General features: G+C 42.7%; 1 protein-coding gene across 3 annotated transcripts in view; it reads right to left on the bottom strand.

Moving 5' to 3' along the window:
- The window catches only part of LOC132402260 (cytochrome P450 2C42-like), a 54,192-nt gene extending 30,712 nt beyond the window's left edge, over positions 1-23,480 (bottom strand). For all 3 annotated transcript variants that reach the window (XM_059985060.1, XM_059985059.1, XM_059985061.1), the window contains exons 1-4: positions 23,167-23,480; positions 15,669-15,831; positions 4,016-4,165; positions 3,014-3,174 (exon numbers count right to left, since the gene is read on the bottom strand). In XM_059985060.1, coding sequence (XP_059841043.1) covers positions 3,014-3,174; positions 4,016-4,165; positions 15,669-15,831; positions 23,167-23,349 — 657 coding nt within the window. In that variant the 5' untranslated portion in view covers positions 23,350-23,480. The remainder of the gene's footprint in view (positions 1-3,013; positions 3,175-4,015; positions 4,166-15,668; positions 15,832-23,166) is intronic.
- Between the last annotated feature and the right edge of the window lie 2,381 nt (positions 23,481-25,861).

The raw sequence follows: 25,861 nt of genomic DNA, 5'->3' as shown, positions 1-25,861 counted from the left end.
AAAGAGGGAGCAATTTCACATTCCTGGGTGTCATTGTCTCTGAGGACAGAACCTGGACACAACATCATATTGATGCAGCTATAAAGAAGGCAGGACAGTGGCTATATTTCATTAGGAGATTGAGGAGATTCGGTTTGTCAACTAAAACACTCGAAAACTTCTAAAGTGTACCATGAAGAGCATTCAGAAGGCTGAATCACCATCTGGTATTGGGATGGGGGGTGGCGGTATTGCTACTGCACAAGATCAAAATAAGTTGCAGAAACTAGTAGAGTTAGTCAGCTCCATCATGGGCAACAGCCTCCACAGTATCCAAGACATCTTCAAGGAGTGGTGCCATAGGAAGACACTGTTCATCATTAAGGATCCCTCTCCATCCAGGACATGCACTTGTCACACTGTTACCATCAGGAAGGAGGTACAGAAGCCTGAAGGCACACACTCAGTGATTCAGGAACAGCTTCTTTCCCTCTGCCATCCAATTTCTGAATGGTCATTGGACCCACGAACGCTACCTCAGATCTGTTTTTATTTTTGTTATTTTGCACTAATTTTAACTTAACTATTTTATAGACACACACACACACACACACATATTTAATGTTTTTCCTCTAGATTTATCATGTATTACAATGTAAAGTTAACAAATTTCACAACATATGCAGGTGATAGTAAATCTGATTCTGATTCAGATTTTACGATAGCTAATACTGTATAGATTTGTTAGGTATGCCCACAAGAAAATGGATCTCAGGGTTGTACATGGAGACATATATGTTGAATTTTAAGGTTATTTTAAACCATCAGCCAACAGACATGATCAAATGAAATTTGGTTTGAAATGTTGATTCAGTGGTCCAAGTAGTATTCTAATTTCAGAATTTTGTGAGGTAGGACACAGTCACCAGGGTTATGGATGACCCAGGGTTAGTGGACATTGGAAAGTAGAAGGCTGACCAAGAATGTATTGGAATGTTCAAGTTCAGGTATAATAAAGGGAGGGACAGGGATTCAAAAATTCAAAGAACATTATCAACAAAAAATGTAACAATTGTACAACCTTGAGATTTATCTGCTTACAGGCAGGCACAAAGCAAGGAAGTCCAACACCCAATGTGCAGAAAAAGAGAAAAAAATGCAAATCACCCAAACAATAGAAGCAAGCAACAACATTTTGAATCAAACCGAGTCCTCAGATCAGAATCCCCAGAGTAGCCTGTGGTAGGCCGAAGCCTCGGTCTCAGTTCATCATATTAGTGGGGCAAATTGCTGTGAAGCTTGCAGACACCAAGCACGGCAGCTGGAGCAGTTTCACAGCCTCAGGATTGCAGAGAGAGGAGTGAACATCGCGGGAGAGTGAGGCTCTCGCCTCCGGTCCTGACACATTTCCTTTCTAGTCTATCTGAGCCTGTGTTTAATTTGTCCAAACAGCAGGTTGTTCCTTGCATTAGGACCTGAGCCCTGCTGTAGCGAATGCTTCGGGCCTCAACCACACTGCCCAGTGATTCACTCTGGGACAAGTCTTTCTGCAGGCACTAAGGGTGAAGACTAGCGACTTCCACAGTGAATGACTGAGATTGACAATACCGAGGACGAGGGTGGGTTACCAACCAGTTCGGCGTGTCCTGGGAGGTTGAAGGTCTGTGCAAGTTCAGAGCTTGAGGCCTAGAGGACAAAGTCCTGAAAATGGCAAGTCCTGGGGTCAAAACCCAGATATCGAAGTTGGAGGTCAAATCCAGCAATCAGTCCCTGGGTCAGTATGCCCGGTAGACAGACGTCCGACATCAGTGAGTCCACACAAGGGACTAGAGGTTGTGGAGGCCTAATATCTGCAAGTCTGAGAGTCCGGGGCCAAGGACTGCCGGTCGGAGGCCGACCTGAGGCTGGAGACCTGTTTGTGAGAGTGGGTGGGAGAGTGGAAAAGCAGGTGGCATGTTGTGCTGTTCTGCTGAAGACTGTGGGCATGCTATGCTGGGACCGGAGAGTTGATGAAAACTGCAGGCTTTCCCAGCACATCCTTATGTTGTGTAGTTTTTAACACAAATGATGCATTTCACTGTATGTTTCAGTGTGCAGGTGATAAACAAATGAATCTGAATCTTTGATGATCAGTTTCACAGTCGGCGGACTGAGAGACGGGTAGACTTGTGCATTGTTACAAGTATTAAAATAGTCTGGGAGCAACAATATGGAAATAGCCATCCAAACTTAGATCTGAAGTCACAACTACAAAAATACTGTATTACATTACAAAGTATATGCAAAAATATTACATTGGTGAGACTCATTGTAAATTGGGGGACTGCTTTGCTGAGCACCTCCGCTCCATCTGCCAAAAGTGAAACTTCCTGATGGCCAAATATTTAAATTCCTGTTCATTCTGACACATTGGTTCATGGCGACATCTTGTGCCAAGAAGAGACCATCTCAAGGCGGAGGAGCAACACCTGATCTTCTGTCTGGATAGCCTCCAAACCGATGGCATGAATATCAATTTCTCATTCCGATGAGAAGTTTTTACTCTCCATTGCCCCATCCCCTCTTCTATTCTCCACCCTGGCCTCTTACTTCTCCTCACCTGCCCATCACCTCCCTGGTTCCCCTCTCTCTTCCCCTTCTCCTGTGGTTCACTTTCCTCTCCAGCCCCTTGTCTTTCCCACCCACTGGGCTTCATCCATTACCTTCCAGCTATCCTCCTTCCCTTCTCCACACCTTCTCATTCAGGCGGCGTCCCCCTTCCTTTCCAGCCCCGAAGAAGGGTCTTGGCCCAAAGTATCAACTCTTTATTCATTTCCATAGATGCTGTCCGACCTACTGAGTTCCTCCAGCATTTTATGTATGTTGTTTAAATTTACATTTGTTAATATTAAATGTACTCTATCATACTGATAAATAATTAATGTTGATCCTGAATCTCTCAGTTTCACTGACACATTGACCACCTGAGTCTCAGATGAAACTATGTTCACTCTTAACTTCAGTAACTCTCACAATCCACTGTAAAAAGACATACCTGTATCCAAGGGCTAGTCAAACTGCGGGCATTTTCTGCAACCAGCTCCGTCAGCCAGAGAAATTGTTTATCTTCGTAATCAAATCGTTTTCCAAAGGTGATAGAACAGATGATGTTTGACGTTGCGCATCGCAGGAGAAAGTTTGGGTTGAAGCGTTCACCTGGTCCAATTAAAGGAACCATTTAGAAAATCATAGGACATTAAAATGAAATGTTGGGGCAGTCCTAAATGTATTTTGGACATTAAACTCAAGAGATTCTCCAGATCCTGGAAATGCAAAGCAACACACACAAGGAGGCCAGAGTGGGGAATAACCTTCTGTCACCTTCTTATTCTGGCATCTTCCCCCTTCTTTTCCAGTCATGATGAAGGGTCTCGGCCAGAAAAGCCGTCTGTTTATTCCTGTCTGTACATGTTGCCTCACCTGCCGAGTTCCTCCAGCATTTTGTGTGTGGTGTTATAGATATTATATACATCTCTATTCAAAAGGTATCAGTTAGTTACTTAATACAGAACCAGTGAGGCTTCACTTGGTGTACTGTGAGCAGTTTTGGGCCTCTTATCTAAGAAAGCATATGCTGACATAGGAGACGGTCCAGAGGAGGTTCACAAAAATGATTGAAAGGCTTGTCATATGAGGAACATTTGCTGCCTCTGGGACTGTATTCACTAGAATTCAGAAGAATGAGGGGTGACCTCATTGAAATCCATTGAATGTTGAAAATTCTCAATAGAGTGGATGTGAAGAGGATGTTTCCTATGGTGGGGGAAACTGGGACCAGAGGGCACAACCTCGGAATAGTGGGATGTCCTTTTAGAACAGAGATGAGGAGGAATTTCTTTAGCCAGAGAATGGTGAGTCTGTGGAATTTATTACCACAGGCAGCTCTAGAGGCCAGGCAATTGGGTATATTTAAGGCAAATGTGGATAGATTCATGATTAGTCAGGGCACGAAAGGACATGGGGAGAAAGCAGGTCCACGAATGCAGTAGCGACAAACCTTTCTTATCCCTGAAGCTTTTTACCAGGAACTGGGCTTCCTCCTGAATCCTCTCCTCAACGCTCTTTTTCCCCATTCCAAAATTCCTCAAGGTGCTGAGAGTGAATCTCCGAAGCTGCTTCCATCTCTCGTCACTGCTAAAAGCAACTCCTGCAAGAGAGACCTCAGGTTAATGTCCCTTTGGAAGGGTTTGTCTATTGTCTGAGGGCAAGTATTCTTAACCAGTTTCCCAATTTATTCTTTACCCTTCTTTACAACTGCAAAGATATCTAAGGCAGTTAGGACTATGGACTTGTGTTTGTCTAGGGGAAAATCTGACCACTCGCCAAACCGTGTCTTCTGTTTGCATAGGTGCTGTGTAATGCACACTGGTGCAAACTTGCACATACAATATCAGACAGCACACAACGTATGTTTTACAGATTACACTTTATAAATCTTACTGGAACTAGGTAATTAATAGTGATACAATATAAAAAGAAAGAAAATGGCGCCAAAACTTAACAGAGTTCAATCAGTTTGTGCACAACCGTTGGAGCTCAATTATTGAAGCCTTCTGTCTACCATTCAATCTTTTCTGACCTCCTCGACCCGCCACCTGGGACCATCCTCGGTAGTTGACCAGAGCATGTCGAGCACGTCCTTCCTCTTCAGTTTTCCTCCCAAAAAGCCCGCCACTGACTCCAGGTTCTCACACATTCAGATATAATAACATCGCTTCCTCTGGTTAGTTCCTCCGTTATCAATAATTATAACCCAAACATCTCAACTAAACAGAGCATTACCTCATCAGTTACCTACAAAGAAGCCATTTCATTATAATGCTACAGAGAAGCCATTTTATATATGCAGTTAACATTACAGTTAATAATCTGAGAACCCTGCATAAGCTCCTCATCCCAGAGCTCATTCTTCTATGTAGGAATTGCTACTATAGAATTCTACAGTTAAATCAGCTGGTGTTCCTGGTCACTAAACACAGCCCAAGGTTTCCCTGATTAGATGTCACAAGATGAACAAAAAGGAACCATAAAAGAGTGGGAGAGGTTCATAAGAATTATCTCAGAAATGAGAGGGTTAATGGAAGAGGAGTATTTGATAACTCTAGCACTGTACTTGGTGGGTGATCTCAGGAATTTTAGGGTTAATGTTTAAGGTGCATTTGATAACTCTGGGTCTTTACTTGTTGGAGTTTAGAAGAATGGGGGGATTCTTATTGAAACCTATCAAATATCAAAAGGCCTAGAAGGGACATGGAGAAAAGTTATCTATTTATAGATAACAGACAGTAGGTGCAGGAGTAGGCCATTTGGCCCTTCTAGCCAGCACCGCCATTCACTGTGATCATGGCTGATCATCCACAATCAGTACTCCATTCCTGCCTTCTCCCCATATCCCTTGACTCCGCTATCTTTAAGAGCTCTATCTAACTCTTTCCTGAAAGCATCCAGAGAGTTGGCCTCCACTGCCTTCTGAGACAGAGCATTCCACAAATCTACACTCTCTGGGTGAAAAAATTTTTCCTCAGCTCCATTCTAAATGGCCTACCCCTTATTCTTAAACTGTGGCCTCTGGTTCTGGACTCCCCCAAAATCGGGAACATGTTTCCTTCCTCCATCGTGTTCAATCCCTTAATAATCTTACATGTTTCAATCAGGTCCCCTCTCAACCTCCTAAATTCCAGTGTATACAAGACCAGTCGCTCCAATCTTCCAACATATTATAGTCCCACCATCCCGGGAATTAACCTCATGAACCTACGCTGTACTCCCTCAATAGCAAGAATGTCCTTCCTTAAATTTGGAGACCAAAACTGCACACAATACTCTAGGTGTGCTCTCACCAGGGCCCTGTACAACTGCAGAAGGACCACTTTGCTCCTATACTTAACTCCTCTTGTTATGAAAGCCAACATGCCATTAGCTTTCTTCTCTGCCTGCTGTACCTGCATGCTTACTTTCAGTGACTGATGAACAAGGACACTCTAGATCTCATTGTACTTCCCCTTTTCCTAATTTGACACCATTCAGATAGTAATCTGCCTTTCTGTTCTTGCCACCAAAGTGGATAACCTCACATTTATCCACATTAAACTGCATTTGCCATGCACCTGCCCACTCACCCAACCTGTCCAAGTCACCCTGCATTCTCATAACATCCTCCTGACATTTCACATTGCTACCCAGCTTTGTGTCATCTGCAAATTTGCTGATGTTACTTTTAATCCCTTCATCTAAATCATTAATGTATATTGTAAATAGCTGTGGTCCCAGCACCGAGCCTTGCAGAACCCCACTAGTCACTGGCTGCCATTCTGAAAGGGACCCGTTAATCCCTAATCTTTGTTTCCTGTCTGCTAACCAATTTTCTATCCATGTCAGTACCCTATCCCCAATACCACATGCTCTAATTTTGCCCACTAATCTCCTACGTGGGACCTTATCAAAGGCTTTCTGGAAGTCCAGGTACACTACATCCACTGGCTCTCCCTTATCCATTTCCGTAGTTACATCCTCAAAAAATTCCAGAAGATTAGTCAAGCATGATTTCCCCTTCGGACCTATCCTGTTACTGCTATCCGACGTGCAGCTATTTCATCTTTTATAATTGACTCCAGCATCTTCCCCACCACTGATGTCAGGCTAACTGGTCTATAATTCCCTGTTTTCTCTCTCCCTCCTTTCTTAAAAAGTGGGATCACATTCGCTACGCTCCAATCCACAGGAACTGATCCTGAGTCTATAGAACATTGGAAAATGATTACCAACGCGCCTACAATTTCTAGAGCCACCTCCTTAAATACCCTGGGATGCAGACCATCAGGCCCCGGGGATTTATCAGCCTTCAGTCCCATCAGTCTACCCAACACCATTTTCTGCCTAATGTGAATTTCCTTCAGTTCTTCTGTTACTTTAGGTCCTCTGGTCACTATTACATCTGGGAGATTGTTTGTGTCTTCCCTAGTGAAGACAGATCCGAAGTACCTGTTCAACTCGTCTGCCATTTCCTTGCTCCCCATAATAAATTCACCCGTTTCTGTCTTCAAGGGCCCAACCTTGGTCTTAACTAATTTTTTCCTGTTCACATACCTAAAGAAGCTTTTCCTTTATATTCTTGGCTAGCTTACCTTTGTACCTCATCTTTTCTCCCTGTATGGCCTTTTTAGTTATCTTCCATTGCTCTTTAAAAGTTTCCCAATCCTCTGGCTTCCCACTCATCTTTTCTATGTTATACTTCTTCTCTTTTATTTTTATACTGTCCTTGACTTCCCTTGTCAGCCATGGTCACTCCCTACTCCCCTTTGAATCTTTCTTCCTCTTTGGAATGAACTGATCCTGTACCTTCTGCATTATTCCCAGAAATACCTGCCATTGTTGTTCCACTGTCATCCCTGCTAGGGTATCCCTCCAGTCAACTTTGGCCAGCTCCTCTCTCATAACTCCATAGTCTCCTTTTTCAATTGTAATAGTGACACTTCTCCCTCTCAAATTGTAGATTAAAGCTTATCATATTATGGTCACTACCTCCTAATGGCTCTTTTACCTCGAGTTCCCTTATCAAATCTGGTTCATTACACAACACTAAATCCAGAATTGCCTTCTCTCCGGCAGGCTCCAGTACAAGCTGCTCTAAGAATCCACAGACTCCCTTTCTTGGGATCCAATACCAACCTGATTTTCCCAGTCTACCTGTATGTTGCAATCCTCCATAACAATCGTAGCATTACCTTTGCGACATGCCAATTTTAACTCTTGATTCAACTTGCACCCTATATCCAGGCTACTATTTGGGAGCCTGTACATAACTCCCATTAGGGTCTTTTGTGCCCTTACAATTTCTCAGTTCTATCCATACAGACTCTACATCTCTTGACTCTATGTCACCCCCTCACAAGGGACTGAATTTCATTCCTCACCAACAGTGCCACCCCACCCTCTCTGCCCACCTGTCTGTCCTTTCAATAGGACGTATACCCTTGAATATTCATTTCCCAGCCCTGGTCCTCTTGCAACCATGTCTCTGTTATTCCTACAACATCATACTTGCCAATTTCCAACTGAGTCTCAAGCTTGTCCACTTTATTTTTTATACTTCATGCATTCATATATAATACTTCTAATCCATTACTCCCCTCACCTCTCAACAATTCCTATTGCACTTGGTCATACTCCCCAATCCCTTCCTGAGCTTTCTACCCCGTTAATTCTGCTGTCTTTCTTAACTTTTCATTTTCTCTCTTTCCCTTTAACTCCATCCTTCTATTTCTAGTCTGTCTCCTCCCCCCCCTCCCACCCCACAACTTAGTTTAAACACACCCATGTAGCAGTGGCAAACCTGCCTGACAGAATGCTGGTCCCCTGCTTGTTAAGGTGCAACCCGTCCCTTTTGTACAATTCATCCTTATGCCAAAACAGAAACCAGTGGTCTAAGAATCTAAAACCCTGCATCCCGCACCAGCTCCTCAGCCAGACATTGAGATCTCCCATCTCCCAGTTCCTGCCCTCACCACCACTTATGGAAATACTGTGCAGAATAGGCCCTTCCAGCTCTTCGATCACATCACCCAGCAATCTCCAGATTTAACCTTTGCCTAATCACAGGGCAATTTACAATGACCAATTAACTTACTAATTCAAGACCATCTTTGGACTTGATGTGATGTGAATTGAAGCCGGATCACTGGTGCTGTGAAGCATTGTGCTAACAACTACACCACCATGCCGCCCATGGTAATGATGTTGCCTATATTGGGGAAGTCTAGGACCAGAGGTCACAGCCTCAGTATAGGACATTCCTTAGAACAGAGATGATGAGCAATTTCTTTAGCCAGGAAGGGGTGAATCTGTGGAATTTGTTGCCACAGACAATTATATATTTAAAGGCACCAGTCCAGGTAAACTAAAGCAGATAAGATTTAACGTGTGGCTCAAATCATGGTGTAGGTTACAGGGGCATAGGTTTATGGGACATTTGAGTGCCTTTTGGGGCTGATGGAACCAGTAACACTGGGACCAGTTGCATTTGAACTGGAGGGGCACTAACGTACTGGGCAGGCATGTGCTTCGGTTAGTTGAGATCTGTTTACACTAAGGAATGAGGAGCAGGGTACTAGGAAGAGGCTGGGCTCAACTGTTTAAACATCATCGTGGAGAATAACATATCAGGACATAAACCAATTTTAGGCTTCAAAAATATAAAAATGGGTTGGAATAGGATGAAAAACTTCAGTAATAGACTGAGCATGGTCTGTATAAATGCATGAAGTATTAAGAATAAATGAGCTGGAATTATATGCTGGTGTGTTTAAGTATGATATAACGGCAATAACTGAATCTGGCTGACCTCAAAGGATGGTGATGAATATAGTATTAAAGAATAGACTTTGTTTAGTAAAGATACGCAAGACGGTAAAGGTGGTGGAGGAGCCACATACATAGAGAGAATTTAAACATGAGGCTCCTTGTGATAGGAGATGAATCGAGACTTAGTGAAGCAATCTGGGTGAGAATTAAAAGCTATAAAGATAAGGGAATAACATTGACTGTATTTTATAAACCCTCTCGTGCTGATAGTGATTTTAATCAACAACTATCAGAATATTGGAAAAGCAATTTCTCAGGGTGATATTATAGTTTTGGGTGACTTTAATTTTCCAAGTATTGAGTGGGAGAACCCAGTGACTCAAGAATTAGAGGAATGTGAATTCATTGAGTTATAATGATTGTTTTTGACCCAATATGTAACTGCACTAACAAGGAGGAAGGCCTGTCTAGATTTGATATTCTGTAACAATCATGACAGAATTTTGAACACGGAAGTTGTTGAGCTTTTAGGAACAAGCAATCATAATATTATTAGTGTTGAAGCTTTGTGTAAAAGTATATCAGTAAAAACCAAAACCATTAAACCGAATTTCACAAAGACAAAGTTTGTGCAGATGTGGCAAAGACTTCAGAAAGTAAACTGGAAGGAACGGCTTGACATTGAGTCAGTTGAGAAACAATGGGGTTGATTTAAAGAGGTAATACACACAGTGCAGGAAGTGTTCCTACCCAAGGCCGGGAGAAGCAATAAAAACAATAGATCAACTACATGGTTAATTAAAGATATATATAAAATTATTGAAGAAAAGATAGCTATATAAAGAATACAGAAAAAATAGTAATGAAGTTAACCAAAGGGGATTTGAAAATATGAAAGCTATGGTCAAGAGGGCAATTCAGATTGCCAAAAGGCAGGTTGAGAAGGATATTGCTGGTAATGCTACAATTGACCCCAAGAGACTTTTTCAATACTTTAATAGTAAAAGAAAAGTCAAGGAGGAAGTGGTGTATTAAGAATACGAATAGGGTGATAAATTATGCAGAGAAGGACATAGTGGATACTCTTTACACATGATTTGCTAAAGTACTCACCCACAAAGGTGTCAGCAACATGCCAGAAAGTGTAGAGAAAAATAAGGTTGTTTTAAGTGACTTAGAGATTTTAGAAAGTGAGGTCTTGCTTCAGCTGAAAACGCTGAAAGTTAATAATTCTCCAGGGCCAGCCAACATATATCCCATGGAACTTAAAGAGGTCTGTGATTTTATATACAAATCCCTAACACTTATTTTTCAAAAGTCGGTGAAGACTGATGAAATCCCTAAGGACTGGAAATGGTTTTACACTGAACAGTGTACAAGAAGGGTGACCATACTGACCCCAGTAACTATAAATCTATAGACCCCAGTAAACTTACTGTGCATCCCAGGTAAGGTAATGGAAACATTAGGAAAGAATGAGGTGGAAAAGTAGCTGATAAGAACAGGCATGATAGCAGACAACCAACATGGGTTGAGAAAGGGGAAATCATGTTTTACTAACATGCTGAAGTTCTATGAGGAAACAATTACAAATTTTGATAACAATAGAGTGGTAGGTATAATTTATTTGGACTTTTAGAAAGCTTTTGACAAGGTATCCCACCAGAGGTTAATAATCAAATTACAAGAAGTAGGGATTCAGGGTAAGGTGTGTGAATGGGCACAGAATTGGCTGTGAAACAGAAAACAATGAGTTAAGGTGAGAAGATCATTTTCACATCTAGAAGATGTTAAAAGTGGGGGTCAGCAGGGTGCAGTTTTGGGGGCTGCTGCTGATTTAATTTGCATTAATGATTTGGATAAACACATAACAAATAAATTAATAACGTTTGCAAATGATATAAAATGAGGGAGATGGACTGATAACAATCAGGCAGCAGAATCGATACAGTTAGAACTAAACAAAATCCAGATCTGGGCAGATAAATAGCAGATGAAGTTTAATGTAACTAATGTAAAATATTACATATAGGAAATAAAAATACTAGATATAAATGTACAATGACAGTTCCTGAGTTAAAAACTGCATTGTATGAGGTTTTAGACATCCTGGTAGACCCATCATGATCAACATCTGGACAATGCACAGGAGCGATTAGGAAGGCTAATAGATTGTTGGGCGATAAATTGCGCTCAGTGGAGCTTGCATCTGGAGATGTTCTCCTTAAGTTGTATAATGTGTTTGAGAGGCCGCACCTTGAGTGCTGTATACAATTTTGGTCTCCGTATTTTGTCAGGGACGTAAAGTCACTGGAGATAGTTCAGAGAAGGGTGACGAGACTCATTCCAGATCTGCAGGGTATGAGCTATTCAGAAAGATTGAAAGAATTAAATCTTTTTCGTCTTAGTAGACATAGAATGAGAGGAGACATGACAGAAAGTTCATTATCTTTCAGGGTATAAGTAAGGTGGACAGCAGTCCAGCTGCCACTTCAGAATGAATCCATCAATGAGGACACAGGGTAATTTGTGGAGACTGGTTAAAGGAAGATTTTAGACTAACATCATGAAGCACTTACTTACACAACAAGTTCTGGGCACATGGAACAAACTACCTAGTAGTAGTTGAGAGTCGTACCTCAGAGACTTCCAAATCTAAACTTGATAGTTATTTCAGCACACTATGTGAATAGGAACTTGGCAAGCTTTGTTGGGCCAAATGGCCTGTTTTTGTCAAAAACATTCTTATGTTCTAAAGCAGAAGATAATGCATTCTTGATTAGTCAGGGCACCAAAGGCAGAGAATAGGGTTCAGAGGGATAATAAATCTGTCATGACGGAATAACAGAGCAGACTCGATGGGCTGAATGGCCTGATTCTGGTCCTTTGTCTTATAGTCTCATTGAAACCTACCGAATATTGAAAGGCCTAGACAGTGTTGTCATGGAGAGGATGTTACCTATACTAGGAGAGTTTCAGATATGATACAGTTGCCTCATCAAATAGACTCTAGTTTGGTAGAATGTATAACTGGGTCACTGGAGGAAATGTCATGAGTAAGTTTAAGGTCAGTTTCATAAATGCCCGCACTGTGACTCCTGCTGTCACAAAAAAGCAAATGTCACAGCGTACATCAGCGAGATTAAACCTGATCCTGATCCTGTTAGAATCGTTAATGGGAATGGAGATTGTATCAAGGTTTTAGTGCAGTGATAGTTTTGTTTTGTAAAGTGATCCTACTCCACTGAATGAATTGGAGCTGATTTCCTCATTCTAAATCCTGGGATTATCCTAGGGTTATACAGATTGGAAGCCCATCTTATCCATGCTGACTCAGCAAGTTGCCTAGAAGAATGAAGGGGAAATCTCATTGAAACCTGTCGAATATTGAAGGGCCAAGTCAGTGTGGATGTGGAGAGGATGTTTCCTATGGTTGGAGAGTCTAGGACCAGAGATGAAGCCTCAGAATAGAGGGACATCCATTTTAAACTGAGATGAGAAGGATTTTCTTTAGCCAGTGGTGAATCTATGGAATTTGTTGCCACTGGTGGCTGAGGATGCCAGGTTCTTGGGTATATTGAAAGTGGAGGCTGATTAGTCAAAGGCCATGGAGAGAAGGCAGGAGAATGTAGTTGAGAGGGATAATAAATCAGCCATGATGGAATGGTGGAACAGACTTGTTGAGCCAAATGATCCAATTCTGCTCCCATGCCTCATTGTCTATTGTCTATTTTATGATAATATACAAGGTTTAAGTTACTTCATTGTGCTTGTGTGCTTATTACCCTATTTCCTAGACATTCAAATTGTTTGGGTCTTATGGTTCTGATCAACCCAGCCCATTACAATACCCCAACTCCTATACTCATTGACCTGACTGATGAAGGCCAGTGTGTGAGCCTCAGGACTCACACCACCAGGTTCAGGAGTAGTTATGATCTCTCAAACATCAGGCTCTGGTACCAAGGGGAACAACTTCACTTGCCCTATCACTAAAATGTTTCTGCAACCAATGGACTCACTATCAAGCAATCTTCGTTTCATGCTCACAATATTTATTTCTTATTTATTTGTTGCATAATTTCTTTATTTCTGAATTGGCACAGATTGCTGTCTTCTGTACTCTGGTTGATCACCCAAGTTGGTGCAGTCTTTCGCTGGTTCTGTTATGGTTATTATTCTATAGATTTTTTATTGAGCATGCCAACAAGAAAATGAATTTGAAGGTTGTATATGGTGACATGTATGTACTTTGATAATAAATTTACTTTGATCTTTGTGTTTGGTGCAGCACTTCATGTAGATACTCAACTATTACTAATACCGTCAGATGTTGAGAAGAACCTCCACCAAGAGGATCCTTGATTTCCTCTCTTACAGACCTCAGTCACTACAGGTTGGCATCATCTTCTCCAGAATCGATTTAACTTTGAACTTTTTTGACTACCTTGTCCATCTGCAGCTTTCAATGAACTATGCACTTGTATTCCTAGACATGAGAGAATCTACAAAACTGGAAATCCAGACACACACACACACACACACACACACACACACACACACACACACACACACACACACACACACACACAAAATGCTGAGGGAACTCAGCAGGTCAGGCAGCATGGCAGCATCTAAGGAAAGGAATAAACAGTGGACATTTTGGGCTGAGACCCTTCATCCGGACACAGTACTCCTAGGGCACATTTTGATGGTGTCTAGTTTTGTTGTTCTGCGGAACACTGTGGGCATGTTATAGTAGTGTCAGAAATCGTTGCAGGCTGTCCCCAGCTCATCCTTGGGTGTATTGGCTGTTAGCACCAATTACACATTTCACGGTATGTTTCAATGTTCACGTGATGAATCTGAATCTGAGGTCCCTCTGTTCCCTAGTGTCCTTCCATTCATTGCACAGATGCTTGGATATACAGTATATCAGTATTCCTTCATCAACATCTTCATTATGTGACATGTTATATGATATAGGCAATCATGGTCCCTTCACCATAATTGCTCTTGGCAAATTTTTCTGCAGAACTGGTTGTCACTGCCTTCTTCTGGGCAGGGACTTTACAAGATTGGTGAACCCAGCCATCGTCAATATTTTTCAGAGATTGCCTGGTGTCAGTGGTTGCATAACCAGGATTTATAATCTGCACCAGCTGCTCATACGACCATCCATCACCTGCTCCCATGGCTCCCATCCCTTACACCTCCTTTGGTAGAGAGGTATCTCAACCGTGATACCCATGTTCATTGTCACGTTCTGGAACACTCTTCTCAGGCAGCGTCGCGGAAGTAACATCAGCATATGGGATACTCAGTGCTATCTTCTCAAATGGCTTGGGTTTCCACCAGGTGCTCTGGTTTTCTACCACAGTCTGCAGACATATGGAATAGTAGGTTAGTAGAACAGAGGGAGCTGAGAATTCATCTGAAATGGTGGCAAGTATCGAGAGGGTTGAGAAGAAAGCTTTTGGCACATTGACCTTCTATAAATCAAAGTATTGAGTACAGGAAATGGGATGTTATGTTCAAGTTGAATAAGATGTTAGTGAGGCCTAACATGGACTACTGCGTACAGTTCTGGTTACCTACCTACAGTAAAGATATAATTATGATTGAACAAGTTAGAGAAAATTTACAAGCTTGTTGCCAGAACTGGAGGACCTGAGCTATATGGAAAGGTTCAATAGGTTAGGCATTATTTTTTGAAATGTAGAAGATTGAGAGGAGATTTAATAGAGATATATAAAATTATGAGGGATATAGATAGAAGAAAAATGCAAGTGGGCTTTTCCCCTGAGATTGGGTGGGTCTACAATTACATGTCATTTTTTAAGGGTGAAAGGTGAAAAGTTTAAAGGGAACATGAGAGGAAACTTCTTTATTCAGAGTGTCAGAAGAGTGTGGAATGAGCTGCCAGCGCAAGTGGTGCGTGTGAACTCAATTTTAACATTTTAGAGAACTTTGGATAGGTATATGTGTGGTAAGGGTTACTGATCCGGGTGCAAGTCCATGGGAATAGGCAGTTTAAATGTGTCAGTATAGACGAGATGGGCCGAAAGGCCTGTGTTGTGCTGTACATTTCTAAGACTATTATTTGGTTATTGTCAATTATCCTGTGATTAGCCCAGTATCTGGGCAGTGCAGCTCCTTGACCCCGAAGTCCCTGTTCCACACTGTTATTTTTAAATAATAAATTAAAACTATGACTAAGAACGACCAACACATGCCATCTCCTTCAGCAGCATTAACAGCCCCAAATGCATAAATAACAAGAATATTCTGATTTCAAGAGAGCGGAGGCAGCAAAAAAAAAACTCGAGTTAAATTAAAAATTCTCTCACCATAGCCATCTGAGATTTTTTTGATGATGGGTAAGAGATATCGGCCACTGAAGTCATACCCGTGGTCAATCAGGGCCTCTCTCATCGCTTCGGCACCACACACCACCACCGCAGGGAAGCTGCTGAACCAGAAGGTGAACACGGGGCCATACTGCTCACTCAGCTGTGGGGATACAGGAATGTATATTGTTTTTTAACATTTTGTACTCCATACGATGTTCGTCAATGAATTTAGCTGGAGGGGAGATAAAACCCATACTATATTCCTTTAGGGGACCAAGCGGCCTAAGCACAATACTGTATTTGTCAACAAGGAGTGGAGAGAGAGTTTGTAAATCTGGCAGGAGTAAATGATGTTGATAATGGTGAGGGTGGAGTGCCCTGGGACAGGTGGCAGAGAAGGAGTGCCAGGGGCGAAGGGTGGCATGGGTGCAGATGCATCCAACCTTGAGACCCCAGGCAAGGTAATCTGATTCCAAACAATTGGTTTATTGATCATTATAGAATGTTCCTCTGGTGCTTCCCGCACCATCCCCTCTTCCTTCACCTATTCCCAACTGTGACTCCCCTCTCCCTGCCCCCTTTCCCACTCTCAGCCCAGAACTGAGACCCATAACAGAACCAGGCTATCATCACTCACCTATGTCATGAAATTTCTTCTCTTTTTGCGGCAGCAGTGTCAGTGCAATACATAAAATCACTACAGTACTGTGCAGAAGTCTTAGGGACCCTGGCCATACGTACAGTATGTGTCTAAAGCTTTTGCACTGTATTGTACATTGAAACATCAAAACAGCAAAATGTGTTGCTTGTGTCAATGTCCAACCCTAATTGGTGTGTGAATGTGTGGTGACACTCGTGGGATGTCTCCAACAAATCCATAGATTGTGATGATTGTTAATGTAAATGATGCATTTCACTTAATGTTTTGATGTACATGTGTTGAATAAATTCATACGAAATCTGACCAACGCAGTACAAGGATGTGCTGGGGGCAAATCACAACTGTTAACATGCTTCTGGCACCAACATACCATGTCCACAACTTACTAACCCATACGTCTTTGAAATGTGTGTGGGAGGGAAATGGAGCACACTGAGGAAACTCACACATTCTTGGAGAGAATGAACAAATGCTGGAGGAAATCAATAGGTCAGGTAGTATCTGTGAAGGAAATGAACAGTCCACATGAAGGCTCTTGATTTGAAACGTTCACTGTCTGGTTCCCTCTGCAGACACTCTGTGACCCACTGAGATCCTCTAGATACAAGCATCTGCAAGCTCTTGTATCTCAAAGTGATGCAGAGCTACCCACTGAACTACTGGAACTATTAGAACTGATGACTAAAGTTCTGCCTTTCTCAGAGGAGACATTAACGTCCTCAAAAATTGATATCTCAGGAAGGCAGCATCCATCATTAAGGACCCTCACAATACTGGACATACCGTCTTCTCATAACTATCATAATGGGCACCAGCCTTCCCACCTTGGAGGACAAAATTAATACCTCAAGAAAGTGGTGTCTATCATTAAGGACCCTCACCATCTGGGACATGCCCTCTTCTCATTACCACCATCAGGGATGAGGTACAAGAGCCTGAAGTTCAACCCTCAATGACTCAGGAATCCATCAGATTTCTGTACTGTCTAAGAACCACCTCATTATTCCTCTTTGCCACTATTTTTTATTGTAACCAACAGTAATTTTTGGGTGGCGGTGTGCAGATATGTCTCTACCAAAAGAGGTGTAAGGCTCTCCTTCCAACCGCTAGCATGCAGGTTACCCTTGGGTAAACTGTAGCTCCTACTTGGCCACCACCCCCCCCAACCCCTGGATCAGGGTCAAATGAAGCCATGTGAGCAAGTGATGGTCATATGAGCAGCTGGTGCACATCACAAGCTCTGGTTATGTGACACCAGGCAGGCAATCTCTGAAGAGTATTGATAATGGCTGGGGTGGTGGGTGGGAGGGAATCACTGTCTTGTAAAGAAACTGCCCGGAAGAAGGCAATGAAACAACTTCTGTAGAAAACTCTGCCAACAACAATCATGGTCATGGAGAAGTCCATGTTCGTGCATGTCCTACGACATGACACATATCAAATGAGTGAGCAATTTTTATTCCTTGCACTGTACTGATGCCACAACAAATTTCACAGCGTACATCAGTAATAATAAAACCTCGTACTGATGGTCAGTTCCAGAGTTTATAACCTGAACATCTGAACACAAGTCTTGATTACTTCCTGATGGGCACAGTAGATTAGTAGAGCTACTACGACTTGATGTTTCAATCCCAATGATAAAGTTGGCACTCTCGATGTTGGCAGTAGGCTTGGAGTGATGATGAGGAGGGTAGCTACATCATCGGGGTCATCAGGTGGGCACCCTCCTTCTTTGACGTTTCATTGATAAGCCCACGACGTCTCCAGAAGGCTCAACGGTGCCACCTGGCGTCCCAGATACATCCCCCTCAGTTCCGTACCCTCCTGTCTTCATCTTGCAGCCCAGTTGTTGTCTTTCCTTTTAATCCAAATCCAATTGCTGCTTTCTTCTGCTGCATTTGACAAGGACTTGATTGCTTGTTGGAGGGAGACACCCCTCACCCCCATCTTCTTCAATAGACTGGTCATAAATGTAGCAACGAATCCCTTGCATCCCACTTCTACAGGGACAATCTTGGTCTTCCAGCCGTTCTGAGCAGCTTCAGTTGCCAGTTAAGAGTACTTGGTCTTTTTCCTCTCATAAACTTCTTCAACACCATCTTCCCATGGTACTGTCAATTCCACAACATATGCCAGCTTGCCTGTTGTTGACCACAGGACTATGTCTGGCCGGAGTGTTGTAGCCGCAATGTCTGGGGGAAACACAAGCTAGGCTAACAATAAGTATAAAAATCATAGAACAATATAGTGCAGAGGCCTTTCAGCCCATTTTGTGGGCATCCATCCATGGTGCCCACCCTGATGGTCTCAATTTCCTGCATTTGATACAAGCTCCAACACTCCATGTATCTATCCAAATCTCGAATTGTACTTGCTTCAACCATTTCCTCTGGCAGATTGTTCCCTTCACTCACCACCCTGTGTATGGAAACTTTGCTCCTTTATTCAAGTGGTTGAAGCAATGGGCTAGAAATTCATTGGGGTTTCCAAAGTTCGAAGTACTTTTATCAAAGTATGTAGACATTATACAGGCAGCCACAAAGAAAGAACTCCAAAAAGAACTCACTTTCAAAAATCCAACAAACACATGCGGAGAGGAAAAAGAAAATCAAGTTGTGCAACCAACAAAAGCAAGCAAACAGCACTCAGAACAAAAGCGAGTCCATGGACACGAAACCTGGACTTTGAACTTTGAAGTCTTCTGCACCTCAAAAACAGGTTTATTATCACTGACATGTCATGAAATTTGTTGTTTGACGACTGTAGTCTAGTACATTAAAATTACTGTAAGTTACAGAAAGAGATAAATATATTATTATAATAATATAGGTTATATATAAATACTATATTTAATGTTGAATCTATCGGGTAGCAGAGTGGTCAGAGCAATGATCTACAGTACAGGTGATCTGTGCTCAATTCCTGCTGCTCTGCCTGTAACGAGTTTGTGCGTTCTCCCTGTGACCATGTCGGTTTCCTCTGGGTGCTCCAGTTTCATCCCACAATCCAAAGACGTACCAGTTGGTGGGTTAATTATCCTATGATTAGGCTAGCGTTAAGTTGGGGGATTGCTGGACAGCATGGCTCAAAGGGCCATGGTGGCCTATTCCACACTTCATTTATATCAATCAATAAATAACATATATTAGATATATATTATATATATAGATGGTAGGGTGGGGTGGGCGGACTTGGTCGACAGCCTGCCCAGGCTTTCCTAGTGGCCAGCGCCATTTATTGTTAACATAAAGTACACTGTAGATGCTGTGGTCAAAGCAACACGTACAACACGCTGGAGGAACTCAGCAGGTCGGACAACATCCGTGGAAACGAGCAGTCTTCTGCTGTCATCAATGATGCCCTCACCCACATCTCCTCCATTTCCTGCACTTCGGCCCTCACTCCATCCTCCCTTCACCACAACAGGGACCAAGTTCCCCTTGTACTCATCTACCACCTCACCAGCCTCCGGATCCAGCATATTATCCTCCGCAACTTCCGCCACCTTCAACAGGACCCCACCACTAAGCACATCTTTCCCTTTCTACTCCTCTGCTTTTCGCAGGGATTGTTCCCTCCGCAACTGCCTGGTCCACACGTCCCTCCCCACAGATCTCCCACCTGGTACTTATCTCTACAAGTGTAATTGCTACACCTGTCCCTATACCTCCTCTCATTCAGGACCCAAAACAGTCCTTCCAGGTGAGGCAACACTTCCCTTGTGAGTCTGTTGGGGTCACCTATTGCATCTAGTGCTCCCGGTGCAGCCTCCTCTACATTGGCGAGACCCGACGCAGATTGGGGGACCGCTTCGTCGAGCACCTCCACTCCGCCTGCCACAACAGACAGGATCTCCCGGTTGCCACCCACTTCAACTCTGCTTCACGTTCCCATTCGGATATGTCCATACATGGCCTCCTCTACTGCCATGATGAGGCCAAACTCAGGTTGAAGGATCAACACCTCATATACAGTCTGGGTAGTCTCCAGCCCCTTGGTATGATCATCAAATTCTCCAACTTCTGGTAATTCCCTCCCGCTCCCTTCCCCCATCCCAGTTTCACTCTGCTGCCTCCTCCAGGTGCCTATCACCTCTCTCATTATTCTGCATTCTTCTACTATGCATAGTGCTTTCCCCTTACATTCCTTCTTCTTCTTCTATTTCCGGCAATTTTGACACATCTAGATGTATTACTGCCCTCCGCAGGGTGTATAATTAGTTACAGGGTTTCAAGAAACTCAAATTCTTGAGTATACACTAGTCACACATAGAAACAGAATAATAAACTTTTCAAGCAGATGGTGGTTTTCTTGGTGGCCAAAGATTTAACAGAAAAATACATTGAGTCTATCGGGACCCTGAGGACTTGTGGAAATTGTGTGGTGGTTTCTTTCGAACTTAGTCTTTTAACATCTTTGGACTATTTTTACTGTCCCCATGGTCTGTTTTTTTAATCAAATAATGGTATTGTTTGCACTGTTGTAACTATGTGGTTTTGTGCAGGTCTTGTAGCTTTAGTTTTTGGTCTTGTTTGCCTGGTGGATTTGGAGCTCCTTTCTGGGGAACACGCTAAGATGGTAGCGCGATATTAATACGCAGCAGCCTCTCCGGACTCTGGATTGGGGATTGCAAAATGTTATGTGGATTTCCTGGTGTAGTCTATTTTGTCATGTGCTTTGTTGATATCATTCTGGGGGAACGTTATCTTTTTTTTAACTGCATTGCATTTGTGGTTTTTAAATGACAATAAACTGAATCTGAATCTGAATTTAAGTCAGGCAGCCTCTTGAACAATATGCTTCTCTCAATTTGATATCGATTACAACTCAGCAAAACATGCTGAACTGTCTCTGGACTACCACAGTCACATAATCCAGTAGGATGTCTTCCTATTATCTTTAAGTAATAGTTTAGCTCACAATGCCCCAACCCAAGTCTTGTTAATTTCACAATATCTTTACGATTTAAAAAGTACCAGTCTGAGACCTTTTTAACTAGTGAGTGACTAGAAAAGAAATGCCTTCTCTTTCATTCATTTTTCCAATCCTCCTCCCATTGCTTTTCTATACCTTTTTTAAAATCTTACTTCTCAATTCTGCTCTTCCTAAGGGTATTCTAATTCCTACTTGCCCACTCTGTAAGGAAGACTTTGCAATGCCATCCACAATTTCATTTCCCTCCATCTCAGCATGCCCAGGTATCCATGTAAATCTAACTTCACAACCCAACTTCCCTACTGTAAACAAATCTGAGAGAATCTCAATAACTATGTCAGGATGAGCTTTTGATTTATTCCCTTTTTTGGCCTCTAAGGCAGCAGCAGAATCCGAACAGATGATGACCCTGCACGGTCGAGAGTCTTCTATCCACCATAAGGCTCAGAGGATTGCTAATAATTCTGTTGCAAAGACAGAAACACCATCTGAAACCCGGTGACCAATCTCAACTCCAAGTTGGGACACGTACATCCCAAATCCTCCCGTACTGCTCTCTGGGTCCACAGAGTCATCTGTAAAAATCTTCAGATAAGATCCCCAGTTATTATTTAAATATTCATTTTCGATCGCTGTTGAAATTGGTCTGCTTCCTTGAAGCTCAAAAAGGAGGAATAGGTTCTGGCAAAAGCCAAAAAGGAACAGGTGGCAAGCAAATTTGGTCAGCTATATCAGTTTCAATTTCACAGCCCAGATATTAACCAAATCTAAAAATGGATATCTTTTAATTTTACTTTGGCACTCCAACATCTCCTGTAAAAGACATTTTGATGGACAGCTGTGATTGAAGCCATTTAGTTTTGCCCAATACTGCAGGCCCAACTTAACTCGTCTTAAATGTGGAGGCACCTCTCCCATCTCCACACATAATACAGGGACTGATGTTACATTCCTTCTTCACCTTTCCTGCCTATCCCCTCCCCCACCCCTTGATCTTTCCTCTGATTGGTTTTTCACCTGGCACCTACCAGCCTTCTCCTTCCCACCCTCCCCCACCTTCTTTATAGGACCCCTGCTCCCTCCCTCTTCAGCCCTGATGAAGGAAATGTTGACTGCTCGTTTCCACGGATGCTGCTCGACCTGCTGAGTTCCTCCAGCGTGTTGTATGTGTTACCATTTATTGTTCTTGTTTCAAAATGCTTTCATGGCATTACGGTAGGGGGTCACACTGACTGTAACCGGGGTGTGTAATAATTACCTCCCCCGTTTGTATATGACTGAGGAGGTTTTCTGCCCGGGTCATAGCGCCCACTCGGTGTTTTTTTCTCAATAGAAACGACTGTTGGGTTAAAGGAGCTTTTCTCGTCTGTCATCATGGAACGAATACTCGTCGCGATATTACACTAAAATATCTAAATAAATAAATCAATAGTGCAGAAAGACAGCTGATAGTGAGGAACCGTTCGGAAATCTGATGGCGGAGGGGGAAGAAACTTCCTAATACATTCCGGCTGTCTTTTCGGACCTACTGTCAGTAATGAGAAGAGAACAGGAATCCTGCCAGTAAACGGTCCCCAGCAGTTGTGAACGTTGTGATTTCAGAATCAGGATCAGGTGGATCATCCCGGACATAATGCCACGAAATTTGTTGGTTTGCGGAAGCATTGCAGTGGAAAATTACTCTTACAAAATATTAATAAATGGTTGCAAAAGAGGGATAATAGCGAGGTTCTAGTAATTTGATACCATGATTTACAGGAAAAAAATCAGCCCTTACGCAACTTTAGCATGGCTGCTTCGGCGATTTCGTCAAAGAAAGCTGCCTCAAGTGGGGGAAGTATTTTTTTACAAATTTATCTCTGTGTGTAATTTAAATAATACAGACGTTGTCCCTACCTTGATGAGGGATTTGTGGGGTGCTTTGAAATCCAGTTGGAACAGGTTGCCGACGATCGGGAGGGCAGGAGGACCCGGGGGAAGCCTGCCTTTCTGCCGCTGGTTGTTTTGAAAGAATCTCACCAGAAGTAGGACGCTCAATAAAACAACCAACAAAGTTGTCAGCGGTTCCCCAAAACTCATGGTGACAGAGTACGCAGATTCTGGAAAAGAAGCAAGAGAGGCTGTATCTCAAAATTCACAGTTGTACCACTTCCACCAGATTCAAACAGTAAACTACCCTTAAATTAAGGGCAATTGAAGTCCCGATTGAAATTCACACCTGCTGACGACTTTTATACATTTGTGTCAGTCTCATTACGGACCGCCCTTTGGAGTTCTTACCAATGCTTTATGTCAGTGGGCGTGAGTTATGTTCTCAACAAATAAAACTATCGAGAATTGAAATGACCTTCAAAGGCTGATAATTCCGAATCACCTTCTTTGAAAGGTAAAAGTTTGGTAAACCAGACCCAAGCTGCTGAGAATTCCTCCGGTCATCGGCAGAATATATTGATTATGTGCATTACGTCTGATTTAAGCTCCTTTTTATAATTGAAAGTTCAAAGTAAAATTTATTATCAAAGCTGATATATGTCACCTTACACAACCTGAGACTCGTTTTCCTGTGGGGATAGTCAGCAAATCTACAGGATAGTAACTATAACGGGATCAATGAAAGATCAACCAGAGTGCAGAAGAAAACAAACTGTGCAAATGCAAATATAAATAAATAGCAATAACTAATGAGAAAATGGGATTATGAGATAAAGAGTCCTTAATGTGAGATTGTTGATTGTGAGAACATCCTGATGATGGGGCAAATGAGTGCAGTTATCCCCTTTTATTCAAGAACTTGATGATTGAGGGATAGTAACTGTTCTTGAACCTGGTGGTGCAAGTCCTGAGTCTCTTGTACCTTCTACCTGATGGCAGCAGTGAGAAGAGATCGTGTCCTGGGTGGTGGGGATCTCTGATGATGGATGCTGCTTTCCTACAACAGCATTTCATGTAGATGTACTCAATAGTTGGGTTAATAATTGTTACCCCGGCTCTGATGTACTGCAACAAAAACCACAATAAGATACAGAACACAGCCCGGTCCATCACAGGTAAAGCCCTCCCCACCATTGAACACACCTACATGAAACATTACCACAGGCAAGCGGCATCCATCATCAGGGACACCACCACCCTCCCCAGGACATGCTCTCTTCTCGCTGCTGCCATCAGGAAGAAGGTACTGGAGCCTCGGGACACACACCATCAGATTCAGGAACAGTTACTACCCCTCACCCAGCAGGTTCTTGAAACAAAGGAGACAACTTCACTCAAAGCAACACACACAAAATGCTGGAGGAACTCAGCAGGCCAGGCTGCACATATGTATAAACAGTTGACATTTCGGACCAAGACCCTTCATCAGGACTGGAAAGAAAGATGAGAAATCAGAGTGAGGAGGTGGGGGGAGGGTGAAGTAAAGAGCTGGGAAGTAGATTGGTGAAAGGGATAAAGGGCTGGAGAAGGGGGAATCTGATAGAAGACCATGGAAGAAAGGGAAGGGAGGAAGAGGGAAGTGATAGGTCCCAAGAAGAACACGTGGCTGTGGCTATGGGTCACTCAACTTGCCCCATCATTGAAATGTACCCATGACCTATGGACTCATTTTCAAGGACTCTCCATCTCATGCTCCCAATATTTATTGTTTATTTATTTATCATTATTATTTCTTTCTGTTTGTATTTGAACAGTTTGTTGTCTTCTGTACTCTGGCCGAATGCCCAATTTGATGTGATTCTGTTATGGTTATTATTATTCTATTATGGATTTATTGAGTATCCCCACAAGAAAATGAATCTCAGGGTTGTGTATGATGACATACTGTGGGAAGACTGTATATACTAGTGAGGAGTAGCCTCAAAATATGAGTGTGAGAAAGCTGGTGGAGTTCTGGATATTTGTTATGCTAAAGTTCAAAGTACATTTATTATCAAAGTATGTCTACTATATACAACCTTGAGATTCATTTCCTTACAGGCAGCCACAAAACAACTAAACCTGAATGAACCCATATCAAAAAAGGCTGTCAAACACCCAAAGTGCAGGAAAAAAATAAATGGTGCAAACAATAAAAGTAAGCAAGTAAAATTCAGAATTGAAGTTTGTGAAAGTGAGTCCACAGCCACAAAGCCAGTCATCACAGCAGCCGATACAGGAGCCCATTTCAGCCTCAATTCAGCACAGAGATGGGTAAACCTTGTGGAACAGCGAGCTGAACCAGCCTGTCCCTCGCCTCCAGCCCCGACACCCTGACCTTTTCAATCTCCGGCCCTGACACCGTGACCTTTTCAACCTGGCCCAGTACCTATATCATCCAAACCTCAGGTCGTTTGTCACTCTCAGACCTGGGCCCTGCCGTTTCGATGCACCTTACTTCTTGAAATGCAGTGTGGAATAGGCCCTTCTAGCCCTTTGAGCCACAGAGCCTGGCAATGCCCAACTTAACTATGATGTTGTGGCCATTACAGAGACTTGGATGGCTCAGGGGCAGGAATGTTTACTTCAAGTGCCAGGCTTAGCTGTTTCAGAAAGGACATGGAGGGAGGCAAAAGAGGTGGGGGCGTGGCATTGTTGATCAGAGATAGTGTCACGGCTG

The sequence above is a fragment of the Hypanus sabinus genome, chromosome 11 (assembly GCF_030144855.1).
Source record: "Hypanus sabinus isolate sHypSab1 chromosome 11, sHypSab1.hap1, whole genome shotgun sequence".
Classification (NCBI taxonomy): domain Eukaryota; kingdom Metazoa; phylum Chordata; class Chondrichthyes; order Myliobatiformes; family Dasyatidae; genus Hypanus; species Hypanus sabinus.
Note: the sequence above shows the minus strand (reverse complement) of the source record. Positions and strands in the feature narration are given on the sequence as shown.